This window comes from Triturus cristatus, chromosome 3_2, assembly GCF_964204655.1.
Source record: "Triturus cristatus chromosome 3_2, aTriCri1.1, whole genome shotgun sequence".
In the NCBI taxonomy this organism is placed as follows: Eukaryota; Metazoa; Chordata; class Amphibia; order Caudata; family Salamandridae; genus Triturus; species Triturus cristatus.
In genome coordinates, this window is record NC_140584.1 from 859,140,146 (window position 1) to 859,160,984 (window position 20,839).

Below are 20,839 nucleotides of genomic sequence, written 5' to 3' on the forward strand. Positions count from 1 at the left end.
CATCGATAGTCACGGATGAGCCGCCACATGGCCTAAGTGCAGAGACAGATCTTTCTATTACTCCATAACTGCCCGATTTATCTGCAATTTCTAACCGTGGCAAAGCCAAAGTGGCCTCTAAGGCCATGCATGCAATACACTGAATCCTAGTCTCCATCTTGTCCTAGCTAGCGAAAACCATTCCTCTGAATTATCATCTCTCCTCAACTATAACCGAGGTATTGATGGCCCAGGTGAGCAAAAATACAAACAGTACAGCTTTCAAATACCCTGGGAGTTTGCATAAAGCAGGCAGCACAAACTTCCAGATCTAACAATGTTTGAATTCTCAGTCAACTTCAACTGAAACCCTTTACAATGAGAGAAAAGCCAGTCACAACTTCAACCTCATTTCAAAAATCCTCAGATCTCTTTTCACTAATAAAGAATAGCTATAGTAATGAACTGGTTTACTATAGGTTCAACGTTTAATAGTTTCTACAATGCCAGTTGCAATGAATGCTTGGTCTTGTTGCAATATCAACAAGCAACACTATACAGTAAAGTTTGATAAAGCAAAAAAAAAAAAAAACAGGAAATACATTTCTACGGACAGGGTGTACTCGTTAAAAAGCCTGCTTAAGGAACAATTGTGCAATGAACTTCATGAGCTAGATATTTGCATCACAGCATCTTCCTCCACTGTAGGCAATGCATCAACAGAAGCAACGACTACTACCATGTATCCGACATTCACACAAAAAACGATGGCGCGAAACTTTTTATATCATAAAAAGGGTGCCATAGAAAACACACAAGAAACAGGGGCTACTGTCAAGAGGGTCCTCGCAAATATAAACCGCTGCCTAAAGCCAATAACTTCAACAACCCTCAGCTATCTATGGGGAAACTTGTACCAACCTTTCACCACTGCAACTACGCAAAAAGGATCTTCGAGTGCTTCTACTCTTAATCCTAATACAGTTCCATGTGTTTATTCACCAATTCCTACTACTGCCCGCAGTGTAATGGTACCCATAACATTGGTTTATACTGAGCAAGGAACTGTTCCACCTATGTATCTGGAGACACCGTGAGAACATAGCAGATTTGAATGTTGTAACACCAGGGGAGATTAATCATCCCAAAAATAAAAACTTTGTATTTGTACTTTATTTTCCAAGTTAGTTCACTGCGAAATACCCAAACACCACATCCCACCGGCTGGGTACCCTTCCGATGAATCCATGTCTTTGGTATACCAGTTTGAAAGACATGGAGTTAATTACATTTGTAAATCTCCCTAACACCTACCAACCGCTCAAATGTTTCAAGTGTTTCAATACTAAAATCAGCAGTCTATTATTAGAGATTGTGGTGTCATTTCCGATAATGGGGATCGATGCGATTCCTTCAACGCCACAGGAGACGTCAGCCCTATTAAAGTTTAGTCTATTCCACCCAACAAAAATCGGACAGGGCCCACAAGCCACACCCCTCTAACCAATGTTATGCTCTCAACATCATTCATAGTGTTCCATTATATGGTAATTTACGGGTAAAACTCTGAAATAGTGAAAGAAAGAGGCAACCCAGCTGAAGTGGAAGGCATGCATGGGGATGCGATTAAATAAAATTGGGAATGGCTGGCATCAGCCTTGCACAGCACGAGTACAGGCCATATTTATTACAATCCACCTGCAGGTCATATTTATTACAATCTACCTGTGGTCGAATCTAGAGCCCAACATAACTTCAACAGAACATCAAACATGCAGTCAGAGCAGTCCTTCCAGACAGTATACTTCCGCTATTTTTAGCGAATATTGGTGATGCTTAATAGGTCACGCCTACAAGACAGGAGCTTTTCACTTTGTCAACACTTTGCACAGAAGCGTGGCTGCCATGGAGCAGCATGGCGGGAAGCTTTCTTTTTTTTTTAAAGCAACATTGTAGTGAGTCGAAGCGCTTCTTTTATTTACATGCTATTGAGAGGGAGTGCGTGGAGGCAACACTGCAACAGAGGGTGTTGGGTGGCACCCTTTGACACATTCATCAGTATCTGCGCCATAGCACTTTTTTGTTACAGGAGGAGGGTGGGAGGCAAGCGGCAACCAGGTTGAGGGAGGAAGAGGGTGAAGCAAGCAGGAAGACAGAGAGAGTATGGCTGGGAGGCAAGCATCAAAACGGATAAGAGTGTTAGCCAGTAACAACAAATACGATGAAGTGAGGGTGTGTGGCGGGCAAGCAGCTACACGGACAAGGGAGGGAAAGAGGGTGGTGGCAAGCCGCAACACTGAGGTGGGATGGAGGGTAAGGGGCAAGCAGCAACACAGACAAGGGAGGGAGAGAATGAGGGGTGGGGCAAGCATCAACATGAACAGGGAGGGAGTGTGGGGGCAAGTGCTGGAGCGGGTAAAGCAAAATTTTGTATGCCCACCCCATTTTGCATGTCGTTTTATTAATCAGATTAATTAATTAATTATAATCGTTCTAATGGTTTGAAGTGATGTGAAAATGACTGACCTTATTAATGATCGAAATACACGTGGGATTTGCATCTGCATGGCTTAATTACTGACGTGAGCTAAATTTCGTACGTATATTAATGATAGATAAATAGAATGTTGCATGTTATATGTTGCTTTAGTGATGTAGTTGTGATTCGTGCTTTATTTTGTAAGCATAACCCGCAATGAGTATTGCTTTTGCTAGATAAATACATATACATATGGGTATTAGCGAGGGAATAACATTATAATAGTCATTTTTATGTATTAATTACGTTTGGTGTCTCTTTGCTTAAGTTGTCCATTGTGGCCTGCCTAAAGATGGCTGACTTTGTGGCCTAACCCGACTGCCAACGCTGAACAAGGCTTGGGTGAAGAGCGCCTGCGCTAAGATGAGCAACAATGGCCCCGTCCTGACCCCAGGCAAGATGTACTTATCAAGGCCACTGGGAGTGGTGCCAACGCTACAGACAAAAGACTTTATAAAAGAACCAGAACCAGCAAGTATGCTGACATCATGGACTAAACCTTATAGGAACAGAGAGGATGATCCCTGATTGTCCAATCAGCGAACTCGGATGCCCAAAATTTGTTACTTTTTATCATCGATTTTACTATGAATTATGGTAGAATAGAGAGGTAATTACGGTCGCTCCTTCGATTTCCTGATGATATGCTGACGGAAAGGACGGTGAATCTGCAGGACAGCTGTTAGCCCAATTCTCTGACGGACTGAATTAATGCCCAAATTCCTGATGAACTTTACCTGCTAAATTGATGGGCATAGATTTGCGAGACTGCCAGATTTGACAGAGGTTTACTTTAGCCAGAATAGGTAAATATGAATGGCAACTTGATCAAATGAATGATTTAATTTGCAATTTTAATAGAAATTTGGATTTGAACATCTACAGACATGAGTCGGGTTGTTTATTCATTGAAATGTGTTAATGTAAAGGTTAATTAGAGTACTAGGGTTTCACTAAAATCTTAAACTAACAGATCCATCCCGGTCTTGGAAGGATAATACCAAATGTGGAAGTCTAGGGCCTAATGAGTATTAGAAGGGTTTGTAGGTGTGTTGCTCATTAGGGTAAAGTGATATCTTCCTCCATCATTTTATCCAGCGCTTGGAAGGATAAATCGCCTCTCGCACGGACTAATGGTAAGTGTGCGTTGGTGTTATGGGCCCCACGAGCGAATGTATAGATAGTGTGTGTGAGATCTATTAAGTCCATGACAGTAGGGAGGGATTTTGCACTCTGCGCTGGATCACAAGCACCAACACATTGCCCGGATGATGGAGGGTAAAAAGAACACAGAATGATGATAAGTACAAGAGGGGGTTAGCTGAAAAAGACACACTCTGGTAGTGTGATTGAACATAGACAAAATTGTAGTGGAAGGACACAAGTAATGCGCCCATACTCCAGGAGAGGGACAAACCATGAAGACCACAGTAGATGACCAATGAGAAGCAAGGAAATGAAAGGGACAATGAAGCTTACCGATGGTAAGCAATGTGGGCAGACTCTAAGCCCACAGTTTAAAAAAAGGGCTCCGAGAGGCAGAGCATGCGATATCTAGGCAAAACCTAACAACAAGATGATGTACAACTTTGTCAAATCCTAACCATTATCTGATAGTGAACCGTCTCGTGGTTCACAGACATTCATCTCACGAGGCAAAGAAAAACCCCTTCTCTCACGAAATAAGACTCAAATTTCAGGAATCATCAGAAGGCAAGGGAAGGATTCCTGCTCTCGATTTTTTGCCTTCATAGCGCAGGAAAAAGACTGAACAAATAACTTAAGCAAACATGACCTGGTAAGCCAGGAAGCTGCAGTGCAAAGACACTGGTCTCAGATCGCGGAAAGCAGAAACTGGAAAATGAGCCCGGCTTGGTCAAAACAGCCACAGCCCGTGGTGTTGCACAAACGAATGTGTTTAACGTTTTAAGGGAACACCAGCCTTTCCTCTAGCATCCTTTCCATGGCCGGGGATCATGCCTACATCGTTCATGACCCAGCGAGCCAAGAGGCACCGTGCACAGAAGACAATTTCCAGCAGCCAGAATCAGCTGAGATGGCCATGGGCGGGAGGCTGCAGCTGGTGATGTGTGCAGGCGTCAGAATCAGATTTCTCAACTGCATCAGCTGTTTTCTGACAATATGCAAAGAGTTTAGGGACCCTGCCGTGATTGTGTAACGGAATGAGTGTAGCTTCCTGTTCCCGGGCTCTGCTAGCAATTATATGCTCTATAAACGTACCTTGCTATGTGTGCAGCACTGTGGATTAAACAAAAGACGGATGGCCACTAGCAGGTTTCTCGCTGCCTCAGACAGTCTAAAGTGCCATCATAACAAAAGCCGGTGGATCGCCGCCATGTTCACCGCCTCGTGAGATGCACACACAGGCTAAAGTGCCATTGACACAACGGTGGGGTTGTGTACTGAGCTACTTTCTAAACACCATCACCAGGCGCAAGGAATTCAGACCAAAATAATCCAAAAGCACCACAATTTTTTTTTTATTAAAAGAAGTGACCAACGAAGGAATAAACAATTCTCGATGATTTTACGATTTAATCACAATCATAGCAAATAACAAACGGGCTTGTTAAGACCCCCACGTTATACTACAGCCAGAACCTGTAAATAGAGAAGAATTATCGAGTGGGTTTAGAGGGAGCCCACTAGACTGTTTAAATGTTTGCCCACAGACGGAGACGGGCAAGCTGGCCAAGTTGCCACAGACCTTAACAATAGCGACAAGACCAGGAATTTTGGAGGTGATGATCGAGGCCATCGGCACGTGCTGCACCATACAAGACTTATACTGATATGAAGTGCCCTTTTGCAAGAAACAAAAGGCCAGTGGTGCCAGTAAGCCACATTATCTCTCTGGGTGGTACTACACCACACAGGGAAGGGGAGGGGGGGGGGGGGGGGGGGAGGAGGCGGAAGGGTGCAAAATGTGAAGGCCCAAGCATAAGAAAGCATTTCCTAAAAATATGCTACTTGGCCTCAAACAGATGAATGGGCTAAAGGCAGGGCCACTGGAATTATGCGATTTTGTGGCAGCGGCCATTTTCGCATAATTATGGATTTGCTGCATTTGCGACATAATCCATCATCTGCTGAATAATCTGCAGATTTTAACAACAAAAAAATTGTTAATAGGTCAAACGGATCAAAGGTTACAAAAAATATGGTGACTCGGGTTCCTGCCACTTGGAAGGTTTTGCACAAAGATTGCCTGGTCATCTTTCATTAGCTTATTGCTGTATTTGGGTGTTAAAATCGGTACTACTAAGGTGATCCTTTTTTTCCCCAGACACTTACCAGGTGTAAAAATTAAAAAATAAACTAAAATAAGGTCACAAAATGTGCCACATTATTTGCCTTTCCCCGTCGTATAATTTAGTTAATCTTGCCGCAAATTTTGATCCTCCTCTGTCACATAATTCGGTAGTCATGGCTATTGGCACTATGAGCACAGAATAAATGACTGGTCACACATGCAAGCTAAAAAGGATCAGGGAAAATTCAACATAAAAACATTCAAAAGGAAAAAGTATTGCGATTGTGAGGAAGAAAAGACAAACCACACAAGCCACCAGAATCCACTTGAAATAACAGCTGCAGTCTTCAGTGGACATTCGCACAACAGGAACATGGCTAATTCAAAGGCAGACATACCATGGAGAAGACGTTTAAGCCACCTGTACAGGCAAGATTAAGTATAACCACCATGGAAGACACACTGTATTAAAAGAACCACAATATCCAATGCAAGACAAAATGTTGAATTTTAAGACTTAATCGAAAACTGAACTGCAAAGCTAAATGGCATAAGAAGCAAAGGGGAAAACTTACAAAGGCAAGTACGGGATGCCTTAAGGTCCTAGGTAACATAGTTATGTAACTAGTCTGCTGCTCAGCTCTTGCATGAAAAAAAGGATTCTATTCAAGAACGCCAAGAGTTGCTCATTCTTATTAGCCCTTTATTATTTTAACTACTAAATACTGCAGTCCTAAAATGCCTATAACAAATTTCTCACACAATTTTACAGCACATGCTGCTTTGAAGTGTGTTTCTCAAACTTCTCCTTCACGCCAACTGATCCTCAATCAAGGGTTCGTTTTAAGACTGCATGTTTCCAATGTTCCATCTACCTGATGAAAGTCATCTCCCTTCTCTACTACCAGAATTAATTAGAATGCCTACTCGCAATAAGTTGGTCTGGTCTGGGGAGGCGAGCCCTTTATCTCATGAGCTACTTTTAAAACACAGCTGCGGCATCTAAACAAATTCCACTCTGCATTTAGGAAAAAGACAAAACCCCGCTTTTAATTTTTTTCGGGTTTTTGAGATTATATATTCCAAATATGATGCAAGCTTTTCAATGAAAAGACAGGAGGTCAAAAGCACAGGATCTCAATTTCATTGGCGCTCTACAGCTAGGCACCCTAGGATGTTGTTTCAAGAGCTAAAGCTTAATCCTGGCCAAACTACACTCGAAAATTGCTAGGGCAAGGCCTTCAGCAGCGTGCAAAGGACTAATCCAGCCCCAATATTGCTCCTTCCAGAAGCCAGGGTACCAGTAGAAACAAGATGTCCCGATCTCGATTTTATTAAGCTATGGACAGTAGATGCCCAATGAGTACGCATATGGGAAAGGGGGTAGGAGTATGTCTTCTGCATTAATACTACTTCAAGTCTGTAATACCCTGTCCAGATTCCACTTACAGTCTTACGCTTCCTTTTACCCCTCCATTCCTACTGACAAGTTAAGACACCCATGGTGGTCTAGCTACTTTATTAGTGTCTATTGGATACAAAGGTCCTGAAACACTGAAACGGGTGGGTTTTTTTTGTGTGGGAGCGGAGGGAGGGCACTAAATGCACAATAATCATGTTCCTTGTTCTCCTATCTTTTCCCTCCATGTGGTCCATAACTTTTGAATCTATTCCCTCCACTGCATTTTGACAGCAATAAAAAGAGCCGGAGAATTACCCTAACATGTTGCTTTTTTCTTTTCTTGCATGTTTTATAAGGTAAAGGTGTGCCTTGTGACGAATTAACGCATTCCTCTAAAACTTAAGTTCTTTCTTCTTTGTCTTGAGTGAGCCCTGACAGCAAGAGAAAGTTTAACACTTTCTTTATTACAGTTTCACTACTTACATCGAAATCACTTTACCTACGATTACAACGATCAACAGTCAAACAGTTCAAATTAAATGCAGAAAAGTCTTCCCTGCTTGACATTTTATTTATTTTATTTGCAGTTTTATATATTGCGAACTTGACCTGAAGGTATTGAAGTGCTCTACCTGAGCACCAGTTACACAAGGTCATATTATTTTTTTTCGTACTTGGGGCACGGGGAGATTAACTGATATGCCCCAAATTACAGAATGTTTAGCCGACGCTGAGACTGGAACCTGGTTCCCCAGTCGGCAGCTCTGGCTCTAACGTCATATCCTCCCCCCCACCAAAGCATGCATGTGGCAGCCGATGTTAGTAAATAAAAAAAATATATAAAAACAACTCCGTCATTCCACCCAAAGGTCAGATTTGATGGTTGGCCGAGTTCACACCCCACACAAACAAAGTAAATAACTGCCACTCCAGTCTGTATACAGTTAAACCATTCGAGCATGTATGGCTGTCTTCTGATAACAAAAGGGCCAGGCCTCAAATCGCAAAATAACATAATTAACTCTCCCCCGACTTCACGCACCTCAACCTCTGTGCATAAATCTTGAGTTTTATGTTATGAGAGCCAGACAAAGGTTAGCAAAAATATGAAAACTAGTCGCCAAATAAACGAGACGTCACACGGGAAGGCTCGCGAGGCATACATATGCCTTGGGTGTTTGGTGGCGGGTCACGGTCAGTGTTAAAGCCTAGTTTGACCAGAGCTGTTGCATTCCGCGCTGTAACACGGCATCTCGGTAAAGCTTCGGCGCTCGCGCGTTTACTACAGGCGTCAGCTGCTGCTGAGCACAAATAGGAGGAGCCCAGCATGTCGGTCTCTCCCAAGCAGCGACAGAAAGGGCATTGGGGAGGGGGGGGGGGGTTCATCGGTGACGAAAGGGACGACCTCCGAGAAGGAGTGGGCAGGAGACTGACGCGATATACAGCAAATAGAGCATGCGCACGAAGCGGCGACTATTAAAAACACAAGAAATTATAAACATCTTTATGCTTCAGCAGGAAATGCTCCCCTCTCCCAAGCATAAGTGGTATGGTCTGGCTAGGAGCTGCCTTTCGCTGAGACACACAACAGGCCATGGCAAACGACAGCAATAATTCCTCTTAAGAAGAAACAGTGTCCCTGTAGCAAAGGCGCAGGCGTCCGGACCGCCAAGATGGCGCTCTGAACAGGGCTCTCGCCTGCAAGAGAGAAGGCATAATGCTGAAGCAAAACCGATGCTCTGCCGTGGTGGGGTATAATTGGACGAGGGATACGTCTCTGTCGCAGTTTGGATTGCTGTAGAGTAGGAACGCGATGGGGAGGCAGGCAGACTTTGCATGCCTCAGAGCATCACACTGTTTACCAAAGCAGTACAAGGCAGTCACACTCCTTGTCTGTTTAACCCTCATACTACCAGCACCCCGCGAGATCTTAAACCTTAGAGAGGGACGGCTGCCCGTGCCTCCGGATCTCACTGCACCCACACAATTCCACCTGCGGGAGATAGCGGCCCTCGTACCCTTTGCGCACATAGAAATTATTCGACCCTAGGGGGCAGACCGACACAATACATGCAGCGCCCGAACCTTTCGACCAGGATAAACAGTCACTGCAGCAGTGCCGTCTAATGTGTACTTTAACACTTCTCTCAGCTGAGCCCCTAGGCTTGTACTGCCTGGCCCTTTCATACTCTTCTAACAAAGAAACAGTCCCTACTGCGGCCAGCACCTCACAAGCTGCATACAGGGCCCTGCGCGTCTCACATTATCAATACATTCCAAGGTCACTTCTAAAACGCTAGAGAGTAAAAGGCATTCGAGCTCCAGGCCCTTCCTATACCCATCCACACGGTCCAATACCTTGTAAGCACATATCTATACCCCACTTCAAGACAGTACACTGGTGCGACAGACATTAAAGTGCCTGCAGTCTCACATACCTCACACACTTCCCCACAGGTGATTAATGGATTTTGTGCAACATCCGCGATACCTAATGCATTCTAGGCGTCATAGTCTTGTTTTGCTTCAGATGAACGAACTAGACTGAAATCAATGATTTGTGGTTTTAGGTTCATGGCTGGTGCAGTGTCCGCCTCAGCTAGAGTGGGGCGGCCACGCTATATCCACATTCAAATTGTTTCCACTTCCTAATTACTCCCAGTGCTGCATCTACATAGACTACACCCCTCTAGAACGCTCTGCAATATGTGCATTTAACCAAACACGTCTTTGCCTCAAACTAGCTCCTTGTCGTGCAACGTACGAAAAAGTATATAGCACTGCCCAAATATACCAAATAAAGGTGAAATATAATGCCACTAGTTATTTGTAGATTCAACCCAAACCAATGGTAACAATGAAATGACACCCACGGTCCTTCGTGAAATATGCCGCTTTCGTTTCACCTTAAAAGCGTTTCTTTTAATAAACATAATCCTTAACAAATTACCAGAATGACTTACTGTCATATGCGACAAAACACACCCCAAACGATGTCCGTGACAAGAGCTCACGAGACAATGGAACTCTTGCTAACTCGGAGGTTACCGTAATTTCGGGGGTTTCAACGATCAGACACGTGACAAAGAGAAAAATAATCTTCACAAACCCAGGTGAATTGCAGCCAAGTAACCTGAAAGAAGCTCTTAAGAGAAGATAATCTTTTCCAACACTGCAAATGTAAGAGGGTCCGAATGTTCACCCTGCTCTCTCGCTCTCTGGATGCTTTCACTGCTCTGTCGGTGTCTTGGGGTTACCTTGTGCGTCGAGGTAAGCCTCTGATCTCTATGGTGCAGGGACCTCAAATCTGTACCATGCTCTGTAAATAGCACTTACCAGCACTGTAGATGGAAAGCCGCCGGGCAGTGGTCACAACAGAGTAGATCCCCTCCTTCTCTGCAGCTGTCACAGCTATCGTGGTTAGTGGCCCGGCCGCTCCTCCTGCTTTCCTTGTCTGGCTTTCTGCTCCTCTTCTCTCCATCCTCACTTTTGGGGGGAGCCAAGAGGGCCTGGATTTGCTGGGGGCAAACAGACAAAGCTTTAGACATTGGCCACTGGACGTACTCAGTTCTGGGCTATACAATGCCCACTACATCCTAAATTACTAGTCCGATCAGTTAACTACCAGAGTTAAGTGTGGGGGCAGTCATTCAAAAACAGAGTTGGGGACGGGGGGACGTCGGCAAATGCACGTACCGTTCACTCCAGACTATGCTTTTTTGGCAAGGTACTGGACTGGGCCAAAAGGCAAACCTGAGAACATGAGAAAATATTTCTAACGGATTTTCAGGGCACAAGTTGTCAGTTCCAGAGTTAACCATAGTGTTTTGGTTACATACTACACGGGGCTATGGCATGGTTCATGCGGAGACACGGCCTCCTAATAAGCGATTAGATATTTTATAGCGCAATCCTGGTAAGATTATGATAAACTGATTCAGGAAGAGGGTGGCTTGGAAGCAAAGCCACTCAGAGTCGAAGACACAAGTGCAGGCCTAGGAGTGAACATTGGAAGCAGTGCGAATTAGGTATGTTAGTAGCCTTTAAATGCCCAATGCCTGGACGTGGCACTACTTCACAAGACATGGGTCTTCCTTGTGAAATCCTCGGATTACAGGGCGCAGGCTGGTGTAGACCACCCAAATACCATTTTGTGAGTACCAGGTGAAGGTTCTTTCATACAATACACTCATGCCATAGTGGGGATGGATGGCTTTATGCAGTACACAGATCCCCGTGAAGTTTCCTCTAATGTCTTTGTATATCGTCAATTCCTGCAATCTTACCCACATCGACTCCTCTCATCAGAACCACACCCTGCTGAGAGCTTTCAATACACCTTAGGCGGCATAAAGCGAAATACATGTCACCGAACATTAGACCACATGGCCTGACTCTGCCCCAGCCCTACCAGGCTGTCAGATGACCACTGTGTGAGGTCATCACAATTTCACCAGAGGCATACGTCCACGGACACAGTAGAGATACTTTGGCATTTTAGTTCTTCCTATCAATTAGCCTGGAGTGAATTTGTCTTTTTATTCTGACCCCTTCTAGGATCTACGTTACACGTCGCATACCTGTAGTAGTCTTTTACTAGTGCCACCTTCGTATACACATCCAAGATATTCTCCTTACTCTAAATTGCCATTTACAGTGGCAAAGACACCCCTTAAATGCAAATTCCACCCCAACGACTAATACATTAGCCTCAAGTTCCTCTGTCATCATCAGAGGACCCAAGATAAATATTCTCCTTACTCTAAATTGCCAAATACAGTGGCAAAGACACCCCTTAAATGCAAATTCCACCCCAACGACTAAAACATTAGCCTCAAGTTCCTCTGTCATCATCAGAGGACCCAAGATAAAAACACAGGCACCTGGAGTCAACAGAAGAATAATGCTTGGTCAAATCAAACAAAGGCGAAATTATAGGAGCGCTCGAGATAAGCAGTACTAGAATTCAAATGCAGCATCGAAGGCCAACCATAAACTTGATCAAATATTCTAAACAAAGTGCAGCGTTATAGGTTGTATTATGACTACCCTATAAGACCTGTACACATCATACCCAGAATCCCAAAAGGCAATGGTTTTATGTTAATGGAGTGAAGTTGAAATGTACAGTATGCCTTCTCAAGTATACTGTTTGTGTGCAGGACTAATTGTATACATGCAAAGACTATCCGAAGCCAGCACTTCCCGTAGGATACCAAGAGAATATACATTACATCCACACACTATATGCACAAATTATGCACTCCTGGTGGGGGCCTTATTCATAGTAAGCACTCAATGCACCCTTCCATGGGCAGCTCCGGGTTTTAGATCATCCTGGGTACAAGCGGTCTCCGAGTGACCTGCATATTATGATCAATGTAAAAGAGAATGATGTGGAGCCCTGCCCAATAGATCAGCTATATGCATTCTTTACGTACTCCTCCCTTAACAGCAATAGGCTAACGGGAAAAGCGTTGCTACACTATGCCCCATCCCTGTGTATACTCCCTTAGCTCTCTCTGCGTGTGGAGGAGAAGGTATGTTTGGCAGAGCACACCGCGGTACGCTGCCTCTTTGTGACTGATAGCTCTGCATATAACAACAGCCACACACACTAGGCCATATCCCTTCTATCGTAGATGACAAGAAAACTACTACTATTGCAGCGTCCCCATCCCGTAACTTTTCATGCTCACCTCCATGAGTCCCCCAGAGGTATCCAGATCGTACATTATGGTCTTGGGTTCCATTCTGTCAAGCATTCACCCGGCAAAGGCTCCAGGCCCAGGGTTCCTGCTCCTGCAGTCAGCTGGTGTCCGTGTGGTTCCTAGGCCAGAGGCGTTCCTCAAACACTCTCCAAAAGGGTTCACCTTTTCCTTGGGTTGGGATCCGTGTCCAACGGGTGGTGTCCACTAATCCTCGGAGTTGATACTTAAACCAGAGAGTAATACTCTTGCTCTATTCCTCCTCTATTGTCCAGCAGAGGGTGTCTGCCGGAGATGTAGTTGGCTCCTGCTTCCACTCCACGGAGGGGTACCACTGACCACCGCTCGTAGGGTCCTGCCACTGCCCTCGGCCTAGCCCACCCTGAGAGATCCGTGGCTGGCGGGGAGCCCGGGACCCGCCATTGCCCAGCCCTGGAGGCAGGACGGGCTCTCTTTATAGCCGGAATGGCCCAGCCGGCGGCGAAGATCGCTGCCCCTGTCACTACCCCTCCTGTCGCCGCTTTCCTTCCCGGTCTCAGGCTCCCGCGTACGTGCCTCCACCGCCAGTAACACGCACTTGGCGCAAAGTGACTGCCCGCCGCCTGCAGTCTGCGCAAGCGCAAAAACAATTAACACAAAAGAAGGACATGCCACAACAAGCCAAACGACAGACCGACCTGAGCTTAGTGAAGGTGCGTTCGTCGCCATTTTAGAATAGAAAATTTAACCTGTATACTACAATAAACACCAAAGGTATATTGAAACAGCAAAAAAGACACTGACTAACCAAGAGTTTCTCTATATGTTCAATAGCTACATCGTTCTTTCCAGAAACGTAGCACAATACAAAAGTCCAATGTTGGTTAAATTTATAGTAAACTCGTCAATAGGAAAAGTATACGCATGTACTAATTTCTCTAAAACATTACATATTTTTAATCCAGTTCCTATATGTGCAAAACACTACATACAAATTAATTTCCAATATGGCTTGACTATCAGCGTGGATTCTGACAAAACCTAGCAACTTAGTCCTCTTTCCGTGTCCATGAATGAGCTGTCCCGCACAGTGCGCAGAATCCGCGCTTTGTAGCCATACTAATGAAGAAGAGGAGAATGGTGGCGATTCTGTTTGAACCCTAAACGTTTTTTACGTAGGAGGCTTTCTTTCCAACACAATTTGTGCCATTGGCCTGGCAACGAGTACATCTGTGCAAGTCTGATTTGTAATTCCACCGCGCCCTCTTCTGACGTCACGGGCGGTCCATGACGTTTGGTGTCCATCTTGGTACAGGGAGAAGCCATCTTAGTAGGGGAAGGTTGCGTATTTTCTCAACGTATACTACTGCCCATTCCAATGTCAATGATCAGGCTTGCTGACGGCAACGAAATTTCATTTTATAGACAGTGCAGAGTTGAGACTGCGCATGCTCCCTCATTTCCGTGTTCGTCATCTTCCTCCCCCCTCGTACTGTAAACACTGACTGCAGGTGCAATGGAAAAGAAAGGCGGACTTCGATTGTGTTGCATGGTTGGAAACAAAAGAAATAGAAAGAAGGCGACACAAAATAAGATGTTCGTAATCACCGAAAGACACAAAAGCGGTAGATTTGATTTGACAAAACAACGACCCAACCATTGACCACCTGGCATGGCAAGGTCCGGGCAGTGAGTGTAAAAATTCTGGACATTAGCGTCAAAATTCAGGACGAGGGTTCGTTTTACTGACACACCCGAGTAAGTCCAGCAGTATTCAGTGTTGGAGGTGGAAACAAGCATTTGCAATGCAATAGGTCTCGCATTTACAAGAGTTTAGGCTGTTGGCATTGTAAATGACAATGCCTTTTATTTATGTTTTAAAAACTAAAACAAAAATAAAAGTCATTGTAATTTACAATGTCAATAGCTCAAACTCGTGTATATGTGAGACCTATTGCATTGCAAATGCTGGTTTTTATTTTCTCGGGGAAGAACAATCTCCAAACAGCACTAATGGAAGTGAGGCTTGCACACCTTTCTTGGTTTGTAAAATGTAAGGCAGGTATTTACTGAGGCCACATTTCTTTCCGCCACTGTTTGAGAGGGACTAAGCGGGCAGCGGACGCCAGGCTTCAATGAAGTAGAAATAACAGACAACATGGAGGAAAAGATTTTTTTTAAAAAGATGTTGTACTGTTCATGGCCGGATCAAGTACAGTTTTGTACCCAAGACATACACTTCCAATTCGGCTCCCAGACTTCAGTCTGCGTTTATCTTCAATCCTTTTGAAGGTGGAGCGGGCCACGGCCGGGGGTGTTGAATGAGCCTTAGGAGGTGGAGCTAGAAACGTGCTGCCTTGCAACAGATCCTAACAGATCGCTTTGTCGAGTTCACAGCTGATACGCAGCATCATAAATGTGCAGCTTGCTATTTGTTCTCAAGAAGCGATGTGTTCTTTCCAGACCCCCCTATGCGGAAGGTCAGTGGTGAAAGTACAACCTTTGTTTTATAGAAATCTGTGTATAGTAATTCAAGTAATATGCTTCTTGTGGAGCTAAAAAGGAAGTCATTTACATCATACAGAAATAAAGCATCAATGACTGCGGGGCTAAAAACAGAAAAGTAAAGGCTTGGCGGCAGCTCGGAGGTTACAACTTTCCAAAACCCAGCAACCCTGCATACAGTTCACATCAGGCTTCATGAGGATTACTGAATAGACGACCAGCGACCCCTGGCAGATCATTTAGCCAGATTAGAGAATGTCCTTTTAAAATTCTTTGGGAAAAAATCGCGAGTGGAAGGGAGGGGGTGGGGTGGGGTTGCAGCAGGGGTTGTGAAGAGCAGCAATTTAACTGAAGAAGGTAGCTTGAGGTTTGAGATTTTATGAGAATGCCTCATTCTGAACCGTCCAATGAGGTCACGTTTGAAATGCCGTCTGGTGTCTGCACAATCATAGACACACCTGTTTAAAAAAAATCCTGTATATACAGAAGTGCAAATGATACACACACTTTCCAAGGCCATTCAAAGAGCAGTGTATACAAGCATTGGCCGCACGACTCAGCCAGGAGTTGTCGCGCACACAAATTAAATTAAACAAGCCCAGGAGTTGTGAAAGACGCGCGGCCGCGCGTCGCACTCTGTGGTGGGGGAGGAACGTTGAAGCGCGCGCGCTAGGGATAGACAGCTCCTCGCGCTATAAGGAAGTGGGATGAGGGAGGGGGTAGGGGAGAGAGGCACGCAGGTTGCTTTGATGTTCTCAGTGGCCGCGCGGCTCACTGAGAACATCAAAGCGGCCTCGAAATGTACACGCAGGCTGCCAAATGGTGCGCGCACCCGGCGCACATGCACTGTAGTTGGCGGCCTCAAAGCACTCGTTTTCACTTCCAAAACCCCCGTTTACAAAACCTCTTGCGAGAGCAGCGCTAAAGTGCTGGCTCAGGCGAGACCTAAAAAAGATTCCAGCAACCCATCAATTGGGTATCAAGGTGTGGCAGAGGAAAAGGTGGAGTCGTGCGTGGTTGAGTCATAAAAAGTGGAGTCTAACAGTATGTATACATTTATGTTTGTAAAAAAAAAAAAATCGGCCGCAAACATGTTGGCAACAAGGGAAACTGTGACAGTAAATCTGTTCTCGCTTACTTAATTAGTCATAAAGAGGCTACATTTAAAATATCTGACATGTTTAAGACACCTGCTGTGCAGTGCTTGAAAGGTACTCATTGTCCCATAGTACCATTTAAAGCACTCTTGCTGCAGTGATCTTTGTGTTCCCAGCCATTTTCAGGGCATTATAATAACAGTGAGATAACTCTGGTAGTTAATGAAGACTCAGGAGAGTTCCGTGTTCTGTCCAGTCATAGTTTTGACAAATAAAGTAGCATAGAGGGTTAATGTGCCTGCTGCAAAGCATATTGTGTAACATACAGATAGAAAATTTGTATTTTATGTAGATGGGTAAGTAGGTTACAGCTTTTGATACAGAGATCCTTCAGTTAAGTCCACTTCATAGGTTGTAATCCTAATGTAGCACAGTGAGCTATAAACCGGCATCAAGGAGTTCCATGCAAACTACAAGTAATGGGTTTTGATTCTTATTATTTTTCTCTCAATCTGTTGTTAATCTAAGTTTGAAAAGAAGGGTTCCTTTGGGAAGTAATAAAGTCTTGTTTGTACAGACAAACCCAATGCATGCGGTACATTTTAAATCGTGGCTTTGTGTTTATCTCAACCATATACTCTTACCATATATTGTCTACAGGTATGGACGATATGTGACTCTTATGCCTTATAACCCTCTTTGACTTTTGTAACATGTCCTGTATATTGATTTACACACATGTATGATTTGTTATCTCTCTGTGTGTGAAGTAAATCACTCTGACATGCTACACTGGGATAAGTAGAGTTATAAAAAAATTAAATGGAAAAATAAAATAGTAAGTGCTATTTAAAAAACTATTTGTGTGATTATTCATACACGTAGATACAGTTGTGTAATTACACTACCCAATATGGAAGAGAACAGGAGGCTGCAACCATATGTAAAGGGCTGTGAAGGACATATGCATCCAAACCAACACTTTGTTTTCTTATTCACCATAGATAGTGAACTATTTCGCTATTTATGGGACAAGAACTCTTCCACATTTAGAGATGTGGCCTGCAGATTGATTGTGTTATTTATATGCATCAATATCTGTCTCAAAATAATATGCATATGTACTTTGCCCTCTTCCCAAACTCCAAGTAAGATTTCTTGCAGAATATGAGTGAGAGAAAGAAGGAGAAAGAGAGAGAGAGAGAATGGAAGAGCAAGTCAGCAAACAGAAGTAAAATTATGGACACGTTACATCAGTTAAAATAAATAATTATGTATACTGAAGAGTCTCCTGAAGTAACAGATGATCCTTGTAAGTAAAGGACACTTGGTCACCCTATTACCCGCGGCATTAACACAAACTGCAGCACTGGTTTTAAAAAACACATACATAAATTAGGAGGACTGGAATGCTAGCTCCTATTTTAATTTAAAAAAAAAATCTCTTATTTTATGGTACCCCTTTTCACTTTCTATTCTAGAACTATTAAAGTTAATTTAAAATGGCATGGTGTTATACGAGGAAAGAAGTTCAACATGACGATTCTGTAGTATAAACAAACATGTATCCATTGAGTATAGCCCACAACAGGATGCTGCACCGTCACGAGCAACAGACTGTTTTTTAACTGCCAAAGAAGACCTGACGCCCCAATGAGTTTTCAGGGAATCCTCATGCATAATGAATGAGGTTAGTTTTCAGGGAAAACCCCACGTCCTGTAAGCAGTACTGAAACTAGGTAAAAGGTCAGTCCCAAGAACTGTTACGTAGTATATATTGGGGTACCTATATGAAACATAATATCCGCTTTGATTTCAGATACTTCAGGATAATTTTTCAGGACAGATTTCAACCCAGAGGAATTTACATTGACATTAAACACAGACACATCACACAAGGATCCTGAACAGTTTGAGCCAGAGGGTAAGACAATGCCTAATTTGGCTTAATTCTCCCGGCCCATGATATCTCTACTTCCCAGGGCCACAAATAGCTTTGTTATGAAGGCTTACCCATGAACTCAAATACCTCTCCGAAATAACCTTATCATATCAATATCGAAGTTGGTGAATGCCTTGGGATTAATGCCTGTTTCAAAAAGATTCACATTTTTCACTAGGCAATGTTGTTATTTGTGACCTTGAATCGGCTATGATATTAAGCGCTACATCTTGAATGCGCACCCACCACAGTGGTCCTTTCACTATTTCTCTTGCAATTGTACTTTCCACAGTTAGAACTAAATTATTAATCTTGGGTGATACCTGTTGTTCTTCGCTTGTAATATTATCGCTTTGTAGCCCTCTGTAGCGGGCTATTCCGGCCATTAAAGACCTTCTCCAGCGTTAAAGGCCGGAGCCGAAAGCGAGGGCCTTTAAATTAATGGCAGGTATAGCCCAGCTACAGCGTGCTATAAAGATTTTAGAATATTGCCCCATGAGGGAGGAATGTCCTAATTGAGAAAACAAAGGCATCAGGGACTGAGGAGGTTGAAATCCCCCAGGGATCCAAAGCCTTTGTTTCACAGTTCTTGCTGTGAATGTTCAACTTTTAACAGCCACAATCAGGCTGATAACTGTTGATCATTCACAGCACAACCTATGAAAGCCGGCTGTAATAAATCAGCCCCCAGTTCTCCTCAGCTTAGATAACCTGCTTTTTCGTAGTTTAGCCAAGCCAGGGAGACCTAAGAGCTGAGCAGCATCCCCCTTCCTCCTTCTGAAGCTCCAGTTACACTCTGAGCTTCGGGAGGATGCAAGGCTCCATGTGCCCAGCTGAATGGCCTTCTCCTTTCACTTTCCTCTGCTCAATCCATGTATTTTGGAAAAGCATTGGAAAGTGAGAGGCAGTTTATTAGAATATTGCAATGTTGAGACCAGTAGGCCTATACCAGTTTATATTTGGCCGCTGCTGCTCCATTGTCTTCCATGGAGCTCACAACATTCCAAAGTTCTAGTACGCATTTTAATCATGCTGTCAACTACAGAGCTCCTACACCCTTTAAAAACATTTCCAGGGGGGCATGGTCATGATGGCTTATGGTGCAGCCGTGTAGGATGCACCATAAGCACCTCCGCCACCCGGCACCGAAAATAGCAGCTAAAGTGGGGTCAGAGGCTGAAACACTTGGTATCGAGAGCGTGATGCCTTGGAGCTACCAAAGCGCTGGCCCAGAGCAAGTGAAACAGAGCTAGGGCTAAAGGAGAACTCCGGAGCGGTGCCAAGCTTAAAATGGTGACCGCAACTTGAGGTGACCGCAACCAGAGGTGACCACAACCTGAGGAGTTCAGCCGTCAGGAGCAGCGCACCAACCTTGCATTGCGGTCCACGAAGAGTGAGCTCGAACCACTGTTTTAACCTGGAGGACTGGTGGAGCGGGAGACCTCCTTAAATGCCCCATTGATCGTGCAAGGAGGGGTCTGGTGGGCCTTTGAAAGAGGGCCAAGGGACTTAGCTGTGAGGCACAGATTTTACCCATTGAGGTCGCCTTTGTAAGCAAAAGGCATCACAGTGGCATTCAAACTGGTAACCAACAGGAACTCCCCCACATAGACAATCACTTTCACCACGGGATCCACAAACCAAGGCTTACACACGACAACACAGTGCCAGACTGCCACATGCTGAGTACAGCAGCTGCACTCCCACACTGAGGCAAATCACACTGTTGCAATACCGGCTACCTCGAAAATCAAGAAAGATCCTAATTTGGGTAATATGCTGACACGCTCTAATAACACCAACTCCAAGGAGGCAAAATCATCCCAGCATATCCCACAAGTGAAGGAGTCTGAACAAGGTGCATCCCTGATCACACTGGCCTTCCTTGAATTTCTCTTCGACTCCCTTAAGGCTGACCTCCAAAAACTAAAGTGTGACCTGTCACAAGAACTAAAAGTAGTGAGATTTGATATGAACACGTTGGGAGACAGAGTGTCCATCCTGGTAGAAACAAAACCTCCTGAGGTGAAGAAATCAAACTGCTTTGGCAGGAAGTATTATGTCTTCAGGAACAGCCGTCAGGCTTCCAAATTCATGCAGAGGACACGGAGAATAGGTCACACCGAAATAATATCAAACTGCATGTGGTAAATGGAGCGGAAGGAATAGACATTTGCAGTTACATTCAGGATCTGTTGCAACATTTCCTTGGCCACGATGGAGGAGCCATCATTCAGTTTGACAGAACTAACAATATGGTGCGCCCCAGAGGTAACATTTCCAGACCCCTGGATATCTTTGCATGCATCCATGACTTTGAGCTCAAAGGAGAAATCCTCAAGAAAGGACACATGCAACACCCTCCAGTTTCGAGGCCACAAGCTATCGTCGTTCCAGGATCTCTTGATTTTCAT

General features: G+C 44.3%; 1 protein-coding gene across 2 annotated transcripts in view; it reads right to left on the reverse strand.

Moving 5' to 3' along the window:
- Window positions 1–13,542, reverse strand: part of PHF12 (PHD finger protein 12) — a 418,108-nt gene extending 404,566 nt beyond the window's left edge. The window contains exons 1-2 of one of the 2 annotated variants that reach the window (XM_085649156.1): window positions 12,894–13,542; window positions 10,531–10,712 (exon numbers count right to left, since the gene is read on the reverse strand). In XM_085649156.1, the coding sequence (XP_085505282.1) occupies window positions 10,531–10,712; window positions 12,894–12,959 (248 nt within the window). In that variant the 5' untranslated portion in view covers window positions 12,960–13,542. The remainder of the gene's footprint in view (window positions 1–10,530; window positions 10,713–12,893) is intronic. The other variant, XM_085649157.1, reaches the window with a different exon arrangement.
- Between the last annotated feature and the right edge of the window lie 7,297 nt (window positions 13,543–20,839).